The sequence below is a fragment of the Struthio camelus genome, chromosome Z, assembly GCF_040807025.1.
Source record: "Struthio camelus isolate bStrCam1 chromosome Z, bStrCam1.hap1, whole genome shotgun sequence".
Lineage (NCBI taxonomy): Eukaryota > Metazoa > Chordata > Aves > Struthioniformes > Struthionidae > Struthio > Struthio camelus.
In genome coordinates this window covers 42136135-42160162 of record NC_090982.1, presented here as the reverse complement: position 1 = coordinate 42160162, position 24028 = coordinate 42136135, and the positions used below count along the sequence as shown (strand labels likewise).

At 37.1% G+C, this 24028-nt stretch overlaps 1 protein-coding gene across 7 annotated transcripts in view; it reads left to right on the top strand.

The window, feature by feature from the left end:
- Positions 1-24028, top strand: part of LOC104150536 (dmX-like protein 1) — a 79932-nt gene that overhangs the window by 46170 nt on the left and 9734 nt on the right. For 4 of the 7 annotated variants that reach the window (XM_068927108.1, XM_068927111.1, XM_068927107.1 and 1 more), the window contains 13 exons: positions 194-270; positions 459-586; positions 1200-1448; positions 1822-1935; positions 11848-12011; positions 13112-13248; positions 13581-13666; positions 14298-14499; positions 15864-15981; positions 17856-17918; positions 19776-19862; positions 20577-20698; positions 20817-20958. In XM_068927108.1, coding sequence (XP_068783209.1) covers positions 194-270; positions 459-586; positions 1200-1448; positions 1822-1935; positions 11848-12011; positions 13112-13248; positions 13581-13666; positions 14298-14499; positions 15864-15981; positions 17856-17918; positions 19776-19862; positions 20577-20698; positions 20817-20958 — 1689 coding nt within the window. Of the gene's footprint in view, positions 1-193; positions 271-458; positions 587-1199; positions 1449-1821; positions 1936-11847; positions 12012-13111; positions 13249-13580; positions 13667-14297; positions 14500-15863; positions 15982-17855; positions 17919-19775; positions 19863-20576; positions 20699-20816; positions 20959-22909; positions 23150-24028 lie in introns of all 7 variants that reach the window. The other 3 variants (XM_068927110.1, XM_068927109.1, XR_011137698.1) reach the window with 2 other exon arrangements.

Below are 24028 nucleotides of genomic sequence, written 5' to 3'. Positions count from 1 at the left end.
AAGTGGAATTAAGTGAGAAGAGTTCTGATGAGAAGAATACTGCGTCAGTGACTTTTTCCATAAGCGCTTGTTATCTCTTCTGTATTCAGTGTTTGTTCTGCAGTTACAAATTTGTATTATATATTCAAGTACTTTGATACTAATGGCTGTTCAGTTTGAAGTGTAATCTTTTCTATTAAACTTTGTCTTCCAGATATATGTAATGCATACCTTAGCAGCATCACTCTCTGCTTGCATCTACCAATGTCTTTGTGATGGCCACAGCTACAGGTAAAGATTTATTAAAAGCAAACGTTAGAGAAAGGTCAAGATTCTGTTTCGCTATAGTAATGCCATAATTTGTAGTGCACCAAAAGTCAGTACTTAAGTTTGCCTGCATCTACCAAGGGCTATCACTTGAGCAATTATACTTTTTTTTTTTTTAAATAAATATGTCATCATAGTTCTTTATTTCACAGCTCATTACAAGCAAATCAGTTCACTGGAACAGTGTATCAGACATTGCTTCTAACTCATCGTCATTCTGTAAGAACGACAAGCTTAGATGAAACAGTGACTCCCAATACATCACCTGCTCAGTGGCCAGGTATTCATAGTTGCTTTGTTTTTTTCCTCTTAAGGAAAATGTAGCTGTCTGCATCTGCTGTAAGAGTCCAGACCATACCATAGTAAGACCATAGGGAAATTAATATTTTTATATAAAGTGCAAGAATTGTATGCAATGTATTAAATAAATCATGGAGCACTGTATTAAACTTAGAGAATAAAGAGCTAAGCCTTTCCTAAAAGAATTAAGGAGCCAGCAAAGAGTAGGTCTGAGACACATGGGAAGGAAGATTAATATTAGTAGACTTACTTGTTGTATCACAGTGTCTCAGCACAAGTTAAACTGGCAGTCTTGTTTCAAGATATATCCCAAAATTTGAGTGCTCTTCTGTGATTTTTTTCATTTGTTCTTGAAAATTTCTGAAGCATCTCATTAGCTGTTAGTCTAATATATGAAGACAAAAAGCTATAATAAACTGCTAAATATAAGCAAAATTTCGCTTTCTTGTGGAGTTTCCAGTTTCCTCTGAAACGACAATTTTTTTTCTATGCAGGAGTGTAGTAACTGATATAGGTTGTCGCTCAAAATACCAATGAGATCATATAATCAAGGGAGTGTTTGTTTTTCTTTCTTCCCCTTTCCCCCATGTTAGGTATAACAGCTCTAATACGTCTCTTGAATTCTGCTGGTGAAGAAGCCCAGCCGGGTCTCACAGTTTTACTATGTGAAATTCTAACTGCAATCTATCTTAGTCTGTTCATCCATGGCCTAGCAACACATTCCAGCAATGAGTTGTATAGAATTATGGCTCATCCACTTAACGACAAAATGTGGTCTGCTGTCTTTGGAGGAGGAGCTCATACTCGCAGCAGAGGACAGGTGCAATTAAAGACAAAAACTGGTTAGTTCTTTTATTTATATTAAACTCTTAGCTTTTTTAGAAAATAATTTGACTGCTGAAAGCATAAGAAAAACTGCTTGGAACAGTTTGTGTTCAGTAAGAATCCAGTATACTTTCAGATCTCCGAAGGAAAAAAAAGGATTTAAAATCATTGACGTTAGGTATTCTATAGAAAAGAATCTAAAACAAGTGAACGATATTGGAATAAAGTTTCAAAGTAGTACAACTGCTGTAATGTGGGGGGCTAACTTAATCTTAACTAGCACGTTTTCAGTACTGCTATAGTTTTTATGTTTATTTTAAAGCTTTCCAGTTCTGTCCTAACAGGAATATTCCCTTTTTACAAATACAGTATGTTTTCTTTCTTTGGCAGGTAGGCACTTCCCAATGCCTAGCCCGCATCAGGTAGTAGTGTTCTCGATGGAATGTGTGGGGTTTTCCAAATCCCTTACTGCCTTCAGTACTCATAGTCCTACCAAGTCTTCAGGCAAGACACTAGATTTAGTATTAGGCCTCTACATGCAGTTTGCCATGTGTGATTTTTGCATATGTAGAAAGAGAGAAAAACTTCTGTTTGCAAGCCATGACATCAAAATATAAAGCAATGTTATGTAAACACAGAGGCAGTTGAATGGGACCTTTTAAAAACAATGGCGCTAATGTAGTACTTCATTTGAAACCAGTTTCAAATATAAAATACAAAATTACTTTAACCATGGTTTGGAAAGATCAGAAGTATTTCGCATCTTTGGAGAGCTGCTTGTTTTGCTTTGTGAATATAAGCATTATTATGCATGTGGATTTCTAAGTGTTTTGCTCTAGACTGAAAAAAAAAAAAGTCATGTTACTGCTATTTTAATAGTGTGAGAACCCTTTAGAAAAGCAAATAACTCTTCATGTTTTAAATTCAGATAATGATAAATTATCCTGAGGTCCAGAATGACTTATGTAATGCTTTTCTTTTTGATCCAAGTTCCTATTTTGTAATTTAGTTGGGTTTCTATAAAACATAGAGCAGCTATCCTGTAAATATCTAATTTTAAAAAAGGAAGGCTTTATAAGCGTGAATCTGCTTAAACTACGGTGACTTCATATATCATATGTGAAGTAGATACATAAACTGACCTAAGAACCTTGCATTCGAGAGAAAACTAGAGTCTGATCTGGTTAAATACTGATTTGGTCAGACGTTTAGAAAAATATTTTTAAAATAGTACTCTAGTCAAAAGTGAGCTGTGTTCTAGATCTCACTGTTTTCACTATGGCATTGGATAAATATTTCTCAATATCCTTTTGTTAAAGTAACTACTTGCCATATTGGGTTTGTTTGAAGGCATAACTGGCTTTTTCTCTTGGTGTGTTAGGTGTTTGTAACGATGTACTAAGGTGTGTTAACGTTGTTGCTAGCTTTTTAAAATAATGAGATAATCAATTGTGGTTTTTTTTATGCAGAAAGATAACTCTGAAGGTTATTAAAGGCCTGTCTACTGTATATTTTTCTTGGAAACCGGCTCTGATTGTCTGATTGCAGATTTAGTGAAACCATATTACTGAAAAGTCAGGAACTGAGACTGAGAATTTAAGGAAAGAAAGGACCTTTTCTAATACTATTTTGTAGAGGCAATCAAAGAGCAGTAGAGGGGCCCAAAGTAGTTGTGGAATCTCCGTACTGGGAGCTGAATCCTTAAATAGGCCAGGCCTTGAGCAGCCTTATCTAATAAATCTAAGTAACTTTGAGCAGGGGGTTGCACCAGTGACCTCCCCGTGTCACTTCCAACCTCTGTGATTTGTTTACCTAGTGCAGATTTTGGAGGAAAAATCTTTTCAAATTGCTTTAAATATTGAAGAAAAAATGCATTAGAAAAATAGAGCCTCAGTGAAGCCGAGGAGTCAGATTAAAATCGACTGTAATTTTGTGTCGTTACTGTCGCTGTCATTTTGCTCTCTCAAAGGCCCAGGAATGGACTGGACACTAAGTTGCTTGGTCCGGTCAGCTATGACACGTTCTGTCCTTATAATCTGTAGACTATAGCTTTCCCATTTTATGTTATGTGTAACCAGAAACTTCTTTAGTTTTTATTTTCAGATTTTTGTGAAATATTTTCACTCCCAAAAGCAGATCCAAAGCAAAAAATTTTTAATGGTAAGGATCTCTATTATCGTAAACATTACAATTCTCCAGTCATGCAAGTCCCGCACTAAAAGCGAAAGGCCTGGGTACTCTCTTTCAGCCCTGCTTATTGGTCCTTGTCCCTGCACGCTTTCGTTTAGCTTAGAACAGTGAGTCTGAAGGGTTTGGCAGAGAACTTATTTCTACTCTCATTCTGCACTGGGATCTGGTAATCCTAAGGTGTCTCACGTGCCGTTTCTCTCCTTCCTTTGCCTTTGTTAAGGCTCCTATCTCATCCAACCCAGTTAAAAAACACCCCAAAAAACCAACCTAAAAGAACTCAGAGTTTTTAATACCTTTTATCTCGCAAGGTCTGCTAAAAGTAGAGCCTGATACATCTGCTTCTTTGGGATCAGCAGCGGTCTCCAGCTGGTTCCCGTCATGCCAGGCCTGTCTGGGCGCTCTCTCTTCACTTAACGTTAAGGATCTGAGTTTAAGGTACCATTGTCTCCAGTGGTACCTTCTCCTGGGGGCGGGAGGTGCTGGTTGAGGAATCTCAATACCAGGGTCTAATACTGTTCCAGACAATTTTTAATGCAGTGTGTGCTACCTGGTCATCAGAACTTAAGTTTTGGTGTGGGCGCTAAGTTTATTTTTGTTGTATGTTTCTTCTTCGTTGTCTGAAGAACTGAACATGCCTGGTGTGTTAGCTGCTGGAACCTCCTCCTCTCCCTTTCTGGCCTACATGTGCTAAGCTAACATGTAATACAACTTGTTTGCTGGTTCTTGCAATTGTCATGGCTATTGTTACCTACAAACCATGAGGCTGAAGGTGCTAGCTCTTTGCCGGAAGATTCTCTGAAAATATTTTGTCCTGGGCCTCCTCTTCTGTGTGCTCTTATTCTTGGAAAAAGCATGAGTGAGAAGAATCCTACCCTTTAGTTTCCAGGTTCTTTTTGTGCTCACTGAAGAATGAGGCTAAGATTTCCAGCTGCTCCATTGTTGTTTTTAAGGCAACCATTTGGTGCCAGACCAAAAATTCTGAGTCAATCACTGCCCTTCTTTAAACCCCTCAGCAGGAAGAAAGGAATACAAGTCCTTGGAGGATGGACTCTGTTTCTCTCTGCTACTCATGTGTCTCCACATGGTAGTGTTACTGGAAACTGACTCCTAGTTCAGGAATTATACTTGTAAGTGATTGGGCAAGCTGAATAAGATGATCTGCTCTTCTATATTTCTTCACTTCTGTCTTCTGGAGTATTGTGTGCTTCCTGTTTGCGATAACCACGAGTTTGACAATATACTGTTTGTTTTCCTCACTCTTTCCAGCTGGCTTCACAAAGGGGTTCTGCTAACCCTGCTATCTTTTCATCTGCTCCCCAAATTTTGTTTCTATTCAGAAATAGAAATAACATTAAACCAGAATCAGTTTAGGTTTCCTGAAGAGCCTAAGTGACATAGAAGTTCACGGCGGTGATGTTTCTTGCAGAGTTACTCAGCTGAGCCATCAGTTGCTTCGTATTAACAGCTAATATATTCTGAAGAATAGCCATCTCTCCACTATTTGTGGCAGTAAGGTATGTGTTCAGTATTGCACTAGGTGGATTTTTTTTTCCAGTCATCTGAGTCATTAGAAGAACTTCCTTAAAGTTCAAGTTTCATCAGTAGCATCACGGAAAATTGTCTGCTCCTCAGCCAGATGACCCAGAGCACTAGTGATATCCTTCCTAAGCACTAATAGCACTTGGTAGAATAGACCTGCAGCCACTGGAAGGACTTACCCTTAAAGCTCAGTTCTTTGTTCATAAATAAGACTTTGGCCTGAGTTTTTATAAAGCAATGCAGCTTCCAAAAAAGCATGATCCTCCAAGAAACAACCTGTCACTACATTGGATATCCCCTTTGATGTTTAGGTGATTTTTTTTTTAGCAGCTTAGCCTGAATGTGGATGTTGAGCTCTGTAAATTTTGAACTTATTTTAAGAGATACAGGGTTATATACGCTGCTGGCCAGCAAAGTTAACATTTGGATTGTGTCGTTTCCCTCTGCCCCCTGCTTTGGGTAACTTGAACAATCAACTTCCTGATACATAATTTGAATTTCTTGTAATTAAATATGGTCCTTGTTTTTCAATTTTTATTTGTAGACAAAAAAACCCCAGGAAAACAGGAACTAAAAAGTAGGTCTTGATGGTCTTGTAAATTTTGACCTCTATTAGTAGTTAATTTGTATGAAAAACTGTTGTTTTCTTGTTTGTCTCATAGTAAAGATGAGACAAAACATAGTGTCAGAGCTGCATCAGAGGTGCATGTGTTAAACTTCTCAGCCACGTTTCTTGTTTTTGCAGTTGCAGTAAATAGTTATGACAAACTGTGGGTTAACATGAGAATTTGTGTTCTTATTAATCTCTTAAGTTTGTGGACATACTGTATTTTCAAAGAGGAAATTAGCTTCTGAAAAATAACCCTATTGTTGGTCATGATTTTTGGAAGATCTTGTCTATTTCCCATATAGTTTCTCTTCAGAACAGCCTGAGGAAAAACGTGTAACTTAAGTCTACAGAGAGATGTTTCTTAAGGATGAGTTTGAATTTTACTTTAACAGTTAGAAATCCATAGTTTCATTTCATATACTCAATTATTCCATGCTGCAAGAATAAATGACCTGCAAAACGTATTTCAAAAAACTGAGTGTTTTGCAGTATGCATTATGTACTTTGAGTAGTCATTTTGGATTTCAGATATATAACATGTCTTTAAAGAACGTCCGGTGTACTAGTCGTCTATACAAAGTAAGGAACGATGATGAGAAATGTTCTGCTTCCGGTATGCATAGCACCGTTTGCATTGAATACTTTGAATCCTATTGAAAGCCTAGGCAAGCTTACGTTATTCTTTTATCCTCCATCTGTGTATAGTGAAAGCTGGGAAGTGAACCCACATCTTGACCTGGGGAGCAGAGGGTGTTAGTTTGGGTGAAACAATTTGACGGGTGTTTCAAGCAGGTATCCCTGTCCTGCATTTTCTCCCCGATGTCCTAACTTCTCAAACAATTAAAAAAGTTTTAATATCATTTTTATTCTTAATTAGTGCTAGAGGTGTAGTTCTGTAGGGAAAAATGATGAACTCCATCTCTTATTGTGCTGACTTTTGCCTAACATGCCAGAGGTTTTGAGAAGGAAAAGCCTTAATAATTTGGATGTACTGATAAAACTTGTCCACAGACCATGCAGACCTGCTGTCAGTCTTATGCTTGTATGTTTTTCCTTGGATCTTCTGGATTGATTTGTAGCTTTCCCTAGTTTTCCACAAACTTACTCATGACTTTCAACAGAACATGTTACTATTACAGATTTTATGAATGTCTGCCTTAGCGTAGCAGAGTGCCTAAGCAAAAGATGAAATCATTGTTTGGTTGGTCGAGGTTTATTTAAGGAAGTATAAAGAAGAAACAGAACCTCAAAACTCGCACTTCTCTGCTTGATGTGCTGCTGTGAGGAAAATTTCGTCAAGTTTCACTATTTAAAAGGAAAAAAGAGAAACAAAAAACAACCTGCGTTTGTCGTGCTTCTAACCCTTGTCAAAGTAGAAGCTTGCTATTTCAGACCAGATACTGATAATCAGTTTCACCAGCAATAGTAAAAAGCGTCCTCACTTAAACTTTTTCTTCAGGAATGGCTTAATCTCGGAATAGATAAAAGGACAGATTCCCCAAGTTCTAAAGCCTTTCAGCTTGTGGAAGGAACTACAAATAGCCATGTCAGACTGCTCCTTTTAAATGCAGAATTCCCTATGATATGATTAGTAGTTGGAATTTTGACATGCATCTGAGATTACTCACCTTAAATTCCAGCTCAGAATTACAGGCTTCAGTGTTAGGCTGGACTTCTTATGGCACTTTGGAGCATTGAGCAATCTTCATTACTTGGCTGGCCTTCCTATTCTATATTGAAGTAGGTCTTCTCCCTATTACTGTGTCTTTTTCTTGGTTAAGTCAACCATAAAAACAGATTGGATGTTTGATTCAAAGTGTCTGCACTGTGAGTGAAGGAGTTATTTTGGTAGAAGAAACCTTAGATCTTTCAGAACAGGAAAGGTCAAGAAAGTCTGTATACATCACCAAGTATTTTGTTGTGCTTATCTCTTAATTTTTTCAGAAGTTTCCATTCACAGTGTGTTGGAATGCACACAATGTATATTGTATCTTCAAAAACATCTGAGTGTTCAGTGTACACTTGCTTTCAGTTTTTCAGTGAATCAGTGCTCATTAAATTGTAGGTAAATATAACAAAGGAGGTGGTAGTCTTGTATAGTTTGACTAATGTAATCCTATGGAATATCATCAGGTTGCTACTGTCAAGTGTGCTTATTCATTAAATTTGGGTACTTTGGCCAGATGACTGAAGCCATGTAGATCAGGGCTGTTGTCCATAAATAAACAAAATATGGTGAGATTTTCAGAGTTTGTATGCCTGCAAAGTTGAAAAAGTCCAGCAGTGTAGGCTTTCACTTGATGGCTGTTCACGTTGCCCTTCATAGCTTCTGAAAGGATTGCAACAATCTATAAAGGGCTTTGCGCTTACTACAGTGATTCAAGATGTGACTTGGTCTCTAGTTCTCTGTCACATCTCTGATATTCCACTTTGTTTTGGGCTTCCGCAAGGCTGCTCTCTATTGCTGCTGCAGTCTGGAATGATGATTTTGTAAGTGGAGGACTTGATAATTTTACATTTCTTAACTGAAAGCTCGCATTTTGCGTTTCTTTGGGCTGTTGTCAGTTTAATGCATGCACGTCGTCTTCAGTAAGACACAGTAGCTTTGACTTGCTTTTTAACTTTGTGGGAAATTGAAAGAGAACTGTCTTTTTGGTCTGCCTGGGGAGGCAGAAAGGAGGTGAGGTGAACGAACCTGTCTTTGGAACATCATTGCATGTGTTAGATCTTGGTAGAAATGGAAGCATTTTTCTTTTCTGAAATACTCCATTTTTTCCTTGGAAAATAATACTATACTTAAAAGAAAAATGTGAAATTAATGAGACTAAAGAGAATGCTTTGGATGCAAAATAGGTGAAGTAGTTTTAAGTAGAAATACATGAAAATTAATTTGAAAGCGAAAAAATCTATCTGAAATCCTAAATGACAGTGTTAGTTTTTTTTATGAATTTGCAAATTTATTTAAAGATTTTTAGAATGCAAAGAAGGCACCAGTAATATGTATTTCAAAACCGCTCTAGGTCTAGGTAGTTGTACTTTGATTTGTCTTAAATATGGAGTTATCTATCAATGCCTAGCCTGTAACATGCTTAAAAATATGAAAGTTGAAAAAGAACGTGAAGAGTAGGGTTTCAAAGCACGGCATTGGTTTTTGAATTCTGCTCTGAAAAGCAACTTGCAAACCTATTCTTGCTTATTTCTGCATCATGCAACCTTATCAGTCTGCAACCTGCAATCATGCTCCTTATTTTTCTGCCTAGTGAGTTTTTTTTTTTAAAGCAGTTGCTAAAATTCCATACAGAGTAATGCATGTGCATGCTCTTTGTTAGCTGATGAACTTTAAATAATAAAAGGAGAAAACATTGTGCTACAGCTATTATATTTGCAGCTTTTAATACAGGTAAGTGAATTCCAAATAATATTCCCTAATGGCGGGGGAAAAGTCTATGTTACAGTATAGTAGCATAACAGGCTATCCCGATATCGTAATTTCTAGATGGTGGCGCAAGATGAAATAATGTCTCCAGCTTTTATTACATTCTACAGAAATTATTTTGTAGTTCAGCTGTTTGTAGTTATAATGGTCCAATTGTGGTCAAAAATGTTTTTGAAAATTCTTAGACAATTTTATGTTCAGGAAATTAATATGCAAAAAAATCAACCACTGAATTTGTGGAATAAATCGTGCCCCTTTTTAAAAAAAAAAAAAAAAAATTATGATAATAAAAGCATTCTTATGTGCCAGTGAGGCATAAAAAGACAAACTTATTGAAACCAAAACAAAAAAAAAAGCCCACAATGATTTAAATCCTGCTTTTCTCAGGGTTCACAGTTGGCTCAGGGAGACATTTCTGCTATGAGCATGTAAGTTGTAAGTGTAGCGTGTAACTTCTTAAACTGGCTCTGTTTTTTCTTTTGTCCGGAGTGTTAGATCTTCTGTTTTCAAGTGACTGGAGTTCCCAGAAGAGTTTAGAAGGAAATAGTTTTTCAAGCATCTGTCAAGACTAAAAAACCTCTTGCGGATAAGACATGCAAACAAAAAATACAACTAGGAAGTACTTGCAGTAGTTCCCTCCACTCATACACAGGGTTGCTGCCTCTCTTTTGGTAATCCTCAGCATTATTAACGGGAGAAAGTAATTTCAGCAGCTTCAGTGGAAGCTTTTGTGGGCATTTGGTAACAGAAAGGAATAAGGTTAGAACACAAAGCAGCCGTTTGCGTTTGTGATCTTCGTGTTCATCCTTGAAAGCCAATCTGGCTCAGCTCTATCTGTTCTTACGTTTTTTTAGCTTGCAGGTTGCTTGTCTTGGAGCCTATTTATTACTGCTATTTTATTACATCAGTTAAATTTAAACTGTAAGGCAGCCCACACTCTCCTTTACTTAGCAGAGGCATGTAGACGAGATCTTTTGCGACTTGCCACCTGGTTTGCTTATTACTGTATACAAAATGAAAAAGCCACTTATTTGAACAAGAAACGACTGTTATATGGAAAGATTTCCTAGACTCTTCCTCCCCAGCTCTTTTTTGTACTACAAAAAGAAAAACACGGTCCAGGTTTGTTTCATAGTTCTTCTGGATGATATTCTAATTTTCGAACCTTAGTTGCATAGCCTTAAAGTGACGATTTTGAAGTGCTTAAGGAAAAAAGTTAAATGTTCAGTGCTCAATTAAATAGGTGGTGAAAATTTTGGATTTTTTTCTTATAGAGACTGTTTAGAAGGACTTCTTTTTCACCTTAACAATTCAGCTTTCTTTGTTTTATCTAAGCCTTGATTGCGTTTAATTGTTTCACTATAGTAATTAGTCTTCATGTATTATATCTATCTATGACTTTGAAAATAAAGAGCCAATTTCACTGTCAATTAAGAAATGGATGCAAGGGTGTGTGTGTGTGTGTTTGTTCTTCCTGTAATTGAAGAAGGACGAAGGTCGTCTTGTTATGTTACATCTCGGAACAGGTTCCCTTTCTCCCTCTTCCTTTCCACCACTGAAGTGTTGTGGAAAATCAGAGCACTGCTTTTTTGCTCGAGGACAGTGGCAACCCACATCATTCCCTCTCTACTGGTAAAAAGACTTTATTCGAGTAGAGTTCAGCCAGCAAGAGCAGGAATGACTTCAGGTCGTCAGATAAGGTTATGTGAGCCCCTCCTTACTCTCTGAAGTAAGCCGTTATTTTTCCCTAATGATAGAGGGAAAATAGAGGCTCCAAAACAAAGCTTGTTTGTTCATGTAGCTGTAGAACAACTGCATTAAGATTTTTCTGATAGTCTGGATAAACAGTTTCCTTGTGCTCTCATCCTGGAGAATGGCGTTGGAAGAAATCTCTTTGCCTTTATTCAGTAGGAAAAAGTGGCTCTCTTAAGGGAGGAGGGAACCCTCAGCTCCTTGGAACTAGGGTGTTACTGCAAATAAACTAGTCATAGCAGTTCTCAGTTTGATAAGACATATCTTTAATTGTAATGGTGAAAATGGGGCCTTTCATGTTTGCTGGAGAAGTTTTGTTAGGACAAGTGGATTTATCAGGATCGAACTGTTAAGGGGTCCTCTGGAAGCAGGTCAACTATAGAACAGGTGGAAATCTTCATTTGCAGAAACTTGCAGTAGGAATGGTAAGCTTAAATACTTGCACTACATATTTTGAAAGATAAGACTGTTGACTTATCCTAAAAAAACAGCTTAGATGAACATTCGGTAGGGTTTATTTAAGTAATCTAGTTCTTTGTGATATTGTTATTTAAATTGTGATATGTCATCCATGTTGCAAGAAGAAAGCTTTTAATGGAGTTATGTGCATATGCTACTGCTATATATTATATTTTCTGGGGGTTGTCCCCTTTTTGAGTTCTAGTTGTTAGTTTTGCATATCTGAGGATTAATTTTCTTTACGTTTGTTTCATATAGAAATGTTAAGCTAAAATTCTGAGAATGTAAGGAGGAAGAACTTGTGATGAGGAAGACACTTACTTTCTCTCATGAATCTCTTTATTTAAAAAAAAAAAAAAAAAAAAGCAAGGGGGCAGGGGGGCTGGCAACGCAAAGCAATATATTGTACTGTTGGTTTCTTCCTCTGTAGATGATGGAGAGAAACAGCAAAAGCGTTTCAGACTTTCATCAAAAACCTCTTCAAAAGAGAATTCTCAGTCACCTTCATTGCCATTGGTAGACCAGGAATCTTCGTCTTACAGAGAAAAATTTATTCCTCCTGAGCTTAGTATTTGGGATTATTTCATTGCAAAGGTAATTTTTTGCTATTATAACATTTGGAGCACCTTTTTATCACTTCTGGAATAGTAATTTTTTTTCTACTTAGTCTTTATGCTAGGTATTTAAATTAAGATGTGTGATAAAAGCTAACTTTTGTCATTACTCATATTTCAACGGTTTCTAAAATATTGGCTGTAGCTGCTGTATTTGAAACAACTTTATTTAAAACTGTATTATGAAATCGATTTGATTTCAGATAACGATATGAACAATGTAAAAAGTTGCCTTTTTGCAGCTAAAGAGTACAAATATGCAGGCAACAACGGATCAGCTGTTTAGATGAAAAAGGAAATGGGAGAAGCTTTTGATCATCAGTGTCGAATGGGGATGGGTGAAATAAACTTGTATGCTTAACTAGAAATCAAGTTACATTGTTCTGTGCGAAGTCTGCAGTGGCAGATCTTGCAAATGTGATGTGTGAAGTACTACTCCTGCAGAAGGCTTGCTGTGTTAAGAGCACCTTTTCTTAAGACTACAAATATGAGTAAGAAAGATGCACAGATACAGTCCTGAATTTTGTATAGATATGAAAATGTATGTTTTCCTCTCCAGAAAGCTATGTCATTATTTCTAGTTAAATGACACATTTCTATATGGTATACTGACATATCAGCCATATCAACCAAAAAAAAAAAAAGTAGGCAGTGTTTTAGGAGCAAGGACAAAAAAAAAAAAGCACAAATAGTGAATAAAACAGTGGGACAGTGATAGTGCCCTTGTTGTAAATACTGAGCTCTGCAGTCAAGGGATAGGATTTTCTTGTTCCTCAGTTCCCTGAGCCTTTCAGGGACCAGGAGAAGGAGACAGAGACATGAAGTCTGAAGGGAAAGTAAAGCAAAATAAGACTTAGAAAAATGTTACAACTTTCATTTTTGACATTAGAATTTTGAGCAATTCAGAAAACAGTTAAGCTATTGAAGTATGCTGTGTCCATGAACACTTACCTTTTAATGAGGTACAAACTCAAAATATTACTAAATTGAGTTAGATGATATACTTATTTTTTATGTAAAACACTAAATATTGGTAAGTATTGGATAGAAGATACTCATGGAATATTGTCCTTTTTTTAGCCTTTTCTTCCATCACAAAGTAGAGTGGAATATGATTCAGAAGAGAGTCAGGAAAGTGATGAAGATGATGATATTGATGGAGAAGTGTTTCTGTCAAATTCACATAATCAAGAGCATTCTAATTCAAATTCATACAGGTAACTGACTTGGAATTCAAGGTGTTCTGCAGTGGTTGGACTTGCATTTGTGGCCATTTCGTTTTGATATAATGCAGCAGTTAACTTGACATTTCATAGAAGTGCATTAGACTTTTTGGTTAGTAATTTATAGTTCATATTTTACTTGTTTTGCTGATACGTGATATAGTGACTCTTGCATTCAAAATGTCTTCCATAGTCTAAAAATACTGCTCATAGTCCTGAACAGTTTACAACATGAGGATTTAAGATTTAAAAAAAAAAAATCCTAATTGTGAATACATGAGAAACTTATTTTCTTATTAGTAAATGACACAGTGCTTTCTTGTTAGTTGGTCACTGATGCGACTGGCAATGGTTCAGCTGGTACTTCACAATTTGAAGACTTTCTACCCTTTGGCTGGACATGATCTTTCAGGTAATAAGCAGCAGAGTTGTCTTTTCGTATTTAATAACCACGTTTAAAAATCAGTCATGTGTTGAGTAATAAAAATGCTCTAGCTTTATTTTTAATTTAAACATTCTAACTTTTTCTCTGGTTTGGGATTAATTTGTTCTGATCATTCTGTTGATGGGCTAATGTGATGAGTGGTTTAAAAGACTGGGTGTGAAGGAATGCCTAGCAGTTAGCAGATAATGGATCCAAAATACCGTTGTCACAGCAGAAGTCTCTTTGTTCTCGAGTACTTTATTTGTGCGCTTAGTTTATCCTTAGGTCTCTTAGGCATGCGAGAATGCTTACAATATGTATTTCTCAGTGAGCACTATACAACAACAACAACAACTATACAACAACACTGTTGTTCAAAGTACATCGTTCCTATTCTGTGGTTGTTTTCAGTCAGCCTTGGAGAATGCTGCTCCTGTAACTAGTTCCGGCAGCATAAAGCAGTTCATCTCTTAATACTTGCAAGTATTAAGTTGAGGTTTGAATGAAGCTTAAATTCGGGGATGTTGGAAGTACCATCCAGCCTTCAGCAGTGGAATCATCTGCATGATGATTGTAATGGAGAAGCAGGGGTTTTTCAATTGTTTGCTTGTCTTTTTAGAGCTTCCAGTTAGTTCCCCAATATGCCATGCAGTTCTGAAAACACTACAGCGCTGGGAACAGGTCCTTCTGCGACGTCTTGAGCTATATGGAGGTCCACCTCAACATTATATTTCAGTTCATGCTTCTGAGGATGCGTTAGCTGCTGGTCCTGCGCTACTTCGCCATAAAACTTTACTCGAGCCTGCAAACACTCCCTTCAGGTGAGTGTGTGTGATTTCTGCCAACACTGACTATAGTGTATTTTATTATATATCCTGCGTATTATGTTGTCAGTGCAGGTAATAGACCAGAACTTTGATAACTACGTATGCCACTTTCTAGATTTGCTATAATAATCCCATTCGTAAATTGTGGATACGCATCAGAATTCACGCATATCTGGTCCAAAGCAAGACCAAGAAAAATGGTAATATTTTCTAACTTTGTTCTTAATTTTTTTTTTTTAATTGAAGCTTAACATAGCCAACTGATTGTGAGTGTCTGTAAAGAATGACTATGGTTGGCAAAAAAAACCCAAAAACCAAGCTTGCCTTGGGAAAGATAGTCGTTAAGGATGAGTAATAATGAATTAAATAATTGTTCCCCCTTAGGAGGGAATAAAATTAGATTCTTATCGATACCCTTTCCTAAAATCGAGGGGGGAGGGGGGGAAATGTCTTCCATTTGTTATGATTGTGTAGTTGTGTAGTTGTGAATCCGTAAAACTGCATATTCCAGTCAGAGAAGTATGCTCAACTTTCAATTGTCACTTTCTTAGACTTCTGTTTTTTTAATCTTGCTGTCATCTATAGTTGCAGAACCAACAGGAAAGTCCAACTTTTTGTTGCAAAATACCTTAGGCTTATCGCACGTTCCTCCCTGCCCCGTAACTTGAGTGGATAAAAAAGGGAAAGCCTAACATTTGTGGTGTGGTCTAGGTTTTATGAGGCGTGCATCTGCTGCATGGCATTATTTTTACAATTTTTTCAGGTGATTTAGGGTTTGATGCTTTGGGGCCTGCTTTGAGGAGCTATTGTTAGATTTCGTTAGAGGAGCAACTTAGATTTGTTGCCTATATATTACTCTTTATTAAAATAAACCACACCAAAAAAAGGCTACTGTCATTTCTGAACTGATTCTGCAGTGTTCTAGCTTGTCATGGTGGTTTCAGAGATGTTGCACAGCTGATGATCTGTTCCTTAATAGGAAGTGCTTGTCATTAATTGTCCTTGTATTAGGAGCTTTTATCAGTGATGAATGTAAATGATCTATTTTGAAGGTAGACAAATAATGTGTAGCCTAATCTTATTTTTGTGTAATAATCTCTGAAAGAAGTTTTTTCTGAGCTGTCTCAAGGTAGGATATAAAGATATTCTTTTCTTCCTTCCCTTTGCTCCCCCTCTCATCTGTAGGTCTGCCGGGAAGCTGGTGCTAGAATATTTGTGGATAGATGTTGTCCAGTGCTTAGAGAGCTATAGTTCAGCCTTAGCATTTCTTCTGACTTAGTTTGGTTAGTATATAAATTATTGCAGTCTCTTATAAGTATAAGCATGATATAAATATTCATTTTAACTCTGATCTGTAGATCTAACAGTCATGTTGCGCTATCTGTGAAGCGGCTTTGGCAGTACTTGGTTAAACAGGAGGAAGTCCAGGAAACCTTTATCAGAAATATTTTTACAAAGAAGCGATGCCTAAATGAGGTTGGTATAGTATATGAACTATTGCAACTTAATCTGTGAGCTTTTATTTAAGAAACCTGCCCCTTTGGGGTGTTTTTTTTTTTTTTTTTGCTTTCTAGCGCATGAATGAATAATAAATTTGTCTATGACTGTGTCTGTATCTACAGTATTTTTCATTGAAAATCTCTGTCCCATTATTTCACTGAAAACTGAAATAACCAGTGTCTGAATTGTAGATCGCCTGAAAAACTTAGCTTTCTTAACATCATTATAGAAGTTACCTCAGAAGAATGGCAAACCTTAGAATTTCAAAGATCAAAATATTTGTAACGTAATTGGTCAAAATTGTAAAAATCGGAGTTGATCTTTGCCGTATTTATTCTCTCCATCCCAGGTTTACCCGCTGGTTTCTATCATGTTATATTTCAATTTTAAAAAGAAAATGGTTATGCAACAGTTACAGGAACAGTAGCCTCCTTTAGATATATTCCAGGTCACAGACTCAGTTAAATGTTTTGAAGTTTAGGTCTGCATGTTGTTGTTTTTCCCCTCTATAGCTGCTCGGATTTTTTGTTTGTTTTGTTTAACCGCTACTCCTGGACTGATTTATTAGTGTGCAGTATCTTTTTCTGTTCCCTGGAATTCTGTCCCATAGTTCTGCCACTTGTCCTCCGATCAATCAAGCTGCTTTCAAGCCTTAAACTGAGCAGTCTTGTTGATCAGGTCTACTTGTACAGGGTTGTTTGACCACGTCACGGTGTAACACAGCAAAATTGCACGTAGTTGTTTCTTATCTTTCCACATCCCACGCTTGTCCAGTTGTGACCTTTACAGTCTCAGAACAGCACATTAGCAAGATTGAGAGTATTCAAAAGAATTTTCCTTTGGATTAGTGGTTTCTAAAAATTTCATCTTTAGATGAAAGGTAGGGCGATAACCTAAACTTTGAACTTGGCTATACTTATACCTAATTCTGTACAATGTACAGAATGCCTTTAAATGGAGAATGTCCCTAAACTTCCAGCTTCCTCCTGTAATCGTTCTTATTTTTCATTTTAATTCTTCAGTCTAAAACTCTACAGTTTTTAATCATCTAACCTCAGCATGCCAAAACTTACTGAAGGATTTGATTACTGTTTAATTTTTGCTCCGTTGCTGTATTATTTCTAGGCTGTATGCTTCAGGTCAGTAAGTGCGGCAATGATTCAAATGAATGACTTGTATCATAGAAAAAATACCTCGCAGCAGAAATGGAGGAGAGAGGATCAGATCAGAACACACTAAGCATGTAGGAGAAAGGAGTATTCATCACTAGTAAAGCCATGGCAGCAAGGAGCTCTGCATGAGCTCATCTCTGTCCCGGCACAGCTAGACTACTAGCTTGCTTGGGTGTTGAAGCTACCTGTGTTCACTGCAGGTTGCAGTTGAGAGGAAGCTGTTCGTTTTGCCTTATCCTTTGAAGATGCCCTATTTCTGATAGTCTTATGTTAATGCAGCCATGCTGCTATGCTATATGGAGAGGTGTTTTGGAATTTTTCCAATATTTTATGTTTCTAAGTAGGATCACTAGCAGCCTTGTACAGTATAGGTTTGTTAGCTTTATTTTGGTTACAGCTGTTACTGATAATATGTCAGTGGAGATCACTTATTTTCCAAGAGATCTGACAGTACAAAATATGTAAATTAGTGTGTTCTGCACTCAACAGAGAGTTTGGAATTTGGGAATTACTGTTGCTACACAACAAAATATGTATGTGACGTGCATGTGTATGCCAACTTACTGTTTTAATTGTTCTGTATTGGGATAAATAACAAGTAGTTAAGGATTTCCTTGTATGTTATGTCTTATCTTTTTTTGTTCTTGTTGTTTTGTGGTTGTTCTTTTCTTGGTGAAGTCGTTAGAGGACCACAATGAAGCCATGAAAAATCCTATGGTGGAGGAGCCCATCGTCAATAAGGTACACAGTAGTTATGCTCAAATTGTTTAGACTTTGCATTAACTCTTAAAAATTTTTGGCAGCATCACAAAAACTGAAACCTTTAGTCTTGCAAGCATTTAAGAGTTAGACTGCTCTTGATAGAGAGCCTATCTGAAACTAAATATGTTCTAGAAAGCTGGACTAAACAACCAGGTAAGCACAGTAAGTATTATCAGAGTCCATAGCTATTCCAGCCACAGAGTGCAGGCTGAGATTTGCCCAAGTGGCCTGGAAAATGCAGTAGTATTATGGGAAGGGGTGCACAGGAGCTCTGACGTGTGTATAATGACTAGAAATCTCTTCCCACTCCCCCTCCCTCCCCCGGTGAAGATGGATAATCATAGTCTAAAGTCAAAGTGCTGCTTGTTAGCATCGCACTAGTTTGCTATTTAAAACCTTTAATGAGCCTTAGTTTTGACATGGCAATGAATTCGCCTGTACAACGTCTTTAAAATTTTTCTATTCTGGAAATAGAATAGAATACATAATTAACCACTTTGTGTTCACATATATATGATGGAACAGTATTAGTGACTGCAAAAAAAATAATCGTTATTTCTTGAGGGTTTATTCGCCGCATTATCAGAGATCACTTTCTGTACCTGACTGTCACCGCAGTTTTATGCGGTTTTAGCTAGGACATAAGATTACTAGGGTATCAACACGTGTTTTGTAAATTCTGGTTTTGGCCTGAAAAAGGAGTATTCCATTCTGTTGTATGTAACAGCTACAGCCTTTTTCCAAACCTTGAAAGATTGTTTGCAATTTGTATATATTTTGCCAGTGAGCAGCTTTTTGGACAGCACTGTCTTACTGTTGTTCAAATAAAATACCCTTAGGTAAATCTTTTGAGGACTAGAGAATGAAGAAATCGAGTTGGAGAGGCTGGAAAACGGTAGTTCTAGAATAATGCTTTGTGTTTTAGAGGAAGTACAAAATTTTACATTTGTGTGATTTGAATTTTCACATCGCCTTTTATGTTTTGCAGGGTCTCTTCTTACTGTAAAATTGTTCTGTATCTACAACAGTTCCTCTAGTCTGTCAATGTAATACTTGAAATCCTGAGCTCTTTAATTTTGAATAGGAGTACTGCAGTGCTGCTAGGAGATGCAGCTTAGAATTTAATAATGTGCTGATGTATGGCTGGATTCATTTTGAAAATAAAATTTTCTATTTTCTAAAATAAGAAAAGGTAAACAAGTCAAATACTACATTAGATTGGGTAACAAAACAAAAATCGATAGTGAAAAGTTAATTTTTAAAATACCTGCTAATTGTTTTGTGATACTGGAATGTGCAGGGCAGCCTAGCAGACTTATGCAATTGTGAAGAGTGGATGAATTGGAAAAAGCTCAAATTTATTTTCCTGTTCAGGGTCTTATCTGTTCTTTCTTCTGGACTATTTCATCAGTTTTAGTGGTGAAATTAAGTTTTGGTAACAACTTGAAGAGACTTAGCAAAACTTTTTTTTTTTTCTAAGCATAGATCAAGACTTTTTTTTTTTTTTTTTTTAATCAACACCCCCAACTTTATGTGTAGCCTCACTGGTTTTCAGTATTCCTGAAAAACTATGAGAACAGACACAGTAAGTGGGACTTAGGACAAATTAAGTCTTCTGTATTCTCAGGTAATCTCAACATGACACTGGGAAGCAAGATTATTACATGTGAAACCTTTATCGTGATAATTGCAGATCGTATTTGTCATATTTCTTATACCTCAAATTGAGAGAAATAATATGGTTGTATCTGTTCTCTCTACTTCCCGGGGAGGGGGGGGGGAAATGTTGCGTAGAAACTTGTTACATTTATAATATGCTTTACTTTTTAAATACAGATAGAAACAGATCTGGGATACCCAGGAGGAAAGGCAAGAATAATTCATAAAGAGTCTGACATCATTACTGCTTTTGCAGTCAATAAAGTGAGTATAAAGAGGTAGGGTAACTTAATTGTGTTAACTTTCTCCTGTTAAACAAGTGGCAATTTCATTGTGAATGGGTATATCCTTTGCCACCTGTCCTGAGATAGCTTGAATTCTTAGTGTTTCTTTCTCTAAAGCACTTCATATTTATCCTATTAAAGACACACAGTTCTGTTCTATTTTTTTAATTATTGTGCAATAGATGGAAGGGAGGGAGAGGGAGCCTCTCTACTTTTTTTTTTTTTTTTCTTAAAGCTTATATAGAGTAGTGTGTGTGTGTGTGTGGTTCCCCCCACCCCCCCCACACCCCTTCCTTCTCCATCCAAGACAACAGGGAAATAGTGGTCTTCTCTTGTCTAACCATTTAAGCATTAAGAAGTGGATGAGAAGAGCGGAGGTGGTTGCAAGCAATGTAGTATAGTATGCTGGGTAGTAACCTCTTGGTTCTCTGAGACAAGTATGGAGAAACTAGAGCTGCTTGGGAGGGAAGATTTAAAATACAAATTGTTTATGTTGCTATCCCAGATAGAAACAAACTTTTTAAAAGGAAACATCAAGTTTAGCCTAAATATATAGATTAGGCAAAAACGTTTGTATTTGCAAACTGATTAACTGTATGTTTTTGTGAACAATTTTGCCAAAACCAGAGCAAGTCCAAAAGCACCGTTTTGAGTATTCCTTTTGTAACTGTTCTTGTTTGTGTTACTTTTTCAGGCAAATCGAAACTGCATTGCCATTGCATCAAGTCATGACATTCAAGAATTAGATGTTTCTGCGATTTTAGCTACCCAAATCTATACCTGGGTTGATGATGACATGGAAGTAGAAAATAAAGGGTATACTTTCTATGTTTCCAGTAATGCAGCTTGACTCTTCATAAATGCATAGTGTAAGAAAGCACAGTGCTTAATATTGTTCCTTGCAATCTAACTTGTAATGTTGTTTCATTTATAGGGCTGATGATTTCTTAGTTATACATGCTCGTGATGATCTGGTAAATGTTCAGGGAACTACTCCTTATACTCACAGTAATCCTGGCACACCTATTAATATGCCTTGGCTTGGTAGTACACAAACTGGCCGGGGTGCATCTGTGGTAAGTAACTTGCCAAAGACTAGCTTTCTCTACTCTATCTGTATCTCTACTTTCTCTTCAGTGTTGCCACTTATATTTTACATTTAGCCTGTGAATAAATGCAGCCTATGTGTATAATCAAGACAAGAGCTGGACTTTTTTTAATGATCTGATCCATGGGTTTAAATACTTAAGATAAGTCATTAAAAAATAGAATAAAAAAAATCAAGGCTTAGGTAGGAGGTTACAGTTTAAATTGTTTTTTAATGAGCTGAAGCCAAATGCTGTACTTGAACAGCATAAACTGAGGATGTATGAGGACTGGGTAGAAATGTTTGTGTAAAATATTGAGGTTGCTTTTAGTTAAAGCAGAATCTCAAGCTTCATTCTGAGTTCCAGGCTATTCCACTTTTTATTTAAAAGTAAATATCAACTTTTACTCTACTACAAAGTGCCATTTTATTGCACTGTACACTAGTATGATCCTGTGTTGTAGAAGTGATAGTGAATGAAATCCTAAAGCAAATTTCATTGGCTGGACAAAGAAGCCTTCAAGTGAAATGAATTAAACTCTGGGAAATGGGAATTTTTGGAGTCATGAGAAAACGAGGAAGCTGATATTGCAGAAACAGTACCAGCTGCAAATATCACATGTGGTTGGAACTGCATGTCACACGGATGTAGGACAGTGGGTTTTTTATCCCCAAGGTTAGTGTTGGCTCTTTCTTGTTTCTTTTGAAGTGCTGTGCAGTGTCTCCATAACTTTACTTAATAGTATTATTTGTGCACTTCTGAGGCGCATGTTCTAGAGGAGATAATCAATGTCACTGTCTTGCCTTTCTGAAATAAATTAGTGAAGGACACCTAGTAAAGTATGACTTTGTCTGCAAGACTGGAGTGATTCTTCTGGTAGCAGCGGTGACACCTGTACAATGGTAGCTCTTATTTTTAGAAAGAGACTGAATCTGGAATAAAGCTTGGACCTCAGCAAAAAGCTATTTGCACAGATTTAATTCAGGTTGAATAATGGTTCTAATCTGGCCATTGACATACTTACATTAGTTTCCATGCAAGGTAGATGCTCTGCCCTTCACTAATGCAGGTCTGTAGATTAGTCAGCTGGGAGATGCTTGCTTGGAGCCACCTTTAACTGGACTGGAATGGTCGCACAAAGCACCTTATCGCCTGTACTCACCTTGTGCTGAGTACATCTGCACCTTGTCTTAAACCTATATTTTGGTTGGCCTTGTGTTAGACTCCGATAGGGGAGTAGAGAACCAACCACAGCATGCACTAACTGTTGCTTAGGGAGGAGAGGCGAAGGTACTGAATGGAGATGCAGGTAAAAGAAGGAAGATGCAGGGAATGTTGAGAGAAGCTGGAGTTACTGTGGCAGGGCTCAAATCTGGAGGAAAACCACCTCCATCAGAAGACTTTGTGTTGCTACTATTTATTACGTTGTTCCTTCCCATACTGCTTGTGATCCTTGTTCCCATCGTTTCCGTAATTCGGAGCCCATTTAATAGATATATAGCCTGCAGTTCGGTACTCTTACTGGCGTTTTGGTCCTGTTTTTGCTTCACCCCATCAACAGGGCAGAGTATTTCAAAAATAGTGGACTCTTCTATAATGCTAAGGCAGTTAACTTCATTTCGTTAGCTCTGAGTTTTTTGTTACTCGCCACAGTTTCATAACTGCTGGTCAAATTTTAAGCTCTTTTTTTCAGTCTTAAGTATGCTAGGCCCAGAGCAGCCAACTCCCCAGTTAGCCCAGATGGCTAACTTTAGCCATCTGCTAAAGTTAGTGGGAAGCTGAGGACTAGCAGAATCAAGTGTCCATTACGTTATTTGCATTTGATAATGGTGTTTGGCTTCTGAATCAGAGAGAGTGCACCAAAGATTTGTGTTAACACGTGTTTCAAAGACATACCTCCTTAAGCTTTTATTTTCCCTTTTTCTAAAACATCATCCAGGACAGCTTAGGAGAAGATGGTGCGTGTTTATCTGTTGAATGAAGCAAGCAGGTGTTCACTGACTCCTGGATAGACGCTATTAGCTATAAAGCTTAGCGCACCCCTTTTATTTTGGTGAAGAAAGATAACGAGCATGAATAACTTCTGAGTTTTTCTGTCACTTGGGCATAGACGAGCTTACATGTTAGAGACCAAAGTATTGCAACTGTTTACTGACTGGTGTACGTGCTATTGGTTGAGGTATGTTGTTCTCCACTGTCGTGTCCTAATGTCTTAAAATGTATACGTTGTTTTTGTTTTCCAATATTTTACCAAACCCCTTCAGGGTTTGTCCTTGTCATTTAAAGTGTTTTACAGATGTGAGGTAAAAAACAGATATTGGAGTTCTTATTTTCATCTATCGTTCGATCTTCAGTAAAACGTTTTGAAATAAAATTAGTTATCTAAGAGGCATACAGCTTTCCCTTGAACAACAAATCTGAGAGCTGAAAGGTCTAAATCTGTTTCCAAAATCTGATCAGGAGGAATGCAATTACTCCACACTAATCCTAATCCAGAAAGCAATGAATTTTAGCAGGAGAAGAATTTATTAGCGCTATTTATCTTCCTTGATTGGCAAGTTGGGATTGCTAGAGAACATTGCTTTTTCAACTCTTTGGATCAGATTTCGCAGTATGGAATACGCAACAGTTTGTAATTTAATACTTCATGTCAGGTGGCACATTAATGTCATTGGAGGCCAAGGGAGAATGGCAAGCTTAAAATGTTTGAGTGGCTATATGCTGTTTTTTTGGTCAAGTAGTGGCAGAATACCGTAGAGAATTACAGCAGTTGAGGAAGACGGGTCAGTGTCAACTTACCAGTGATGAAGAGTAGGTGAGAACCTACTATGTTGGAAATGAATGCTGTGACAACAAGCTTTTTTTGGAAGTGTTCATTTAAAAATACAACACCTGGTCCAAATATAAGCTTATACCCTCTTCTCTCATGAATGTTCAAGTAGATTATTCATGCAGGAGCAAACTGAATCCAGCAATTCTCTGAGGAAAGGCAGTCCTCAAAACAGACAGAAGCTTTTTGGGGAGAACTGACAGAAAAGAATGAAGACTTAACTTTGGA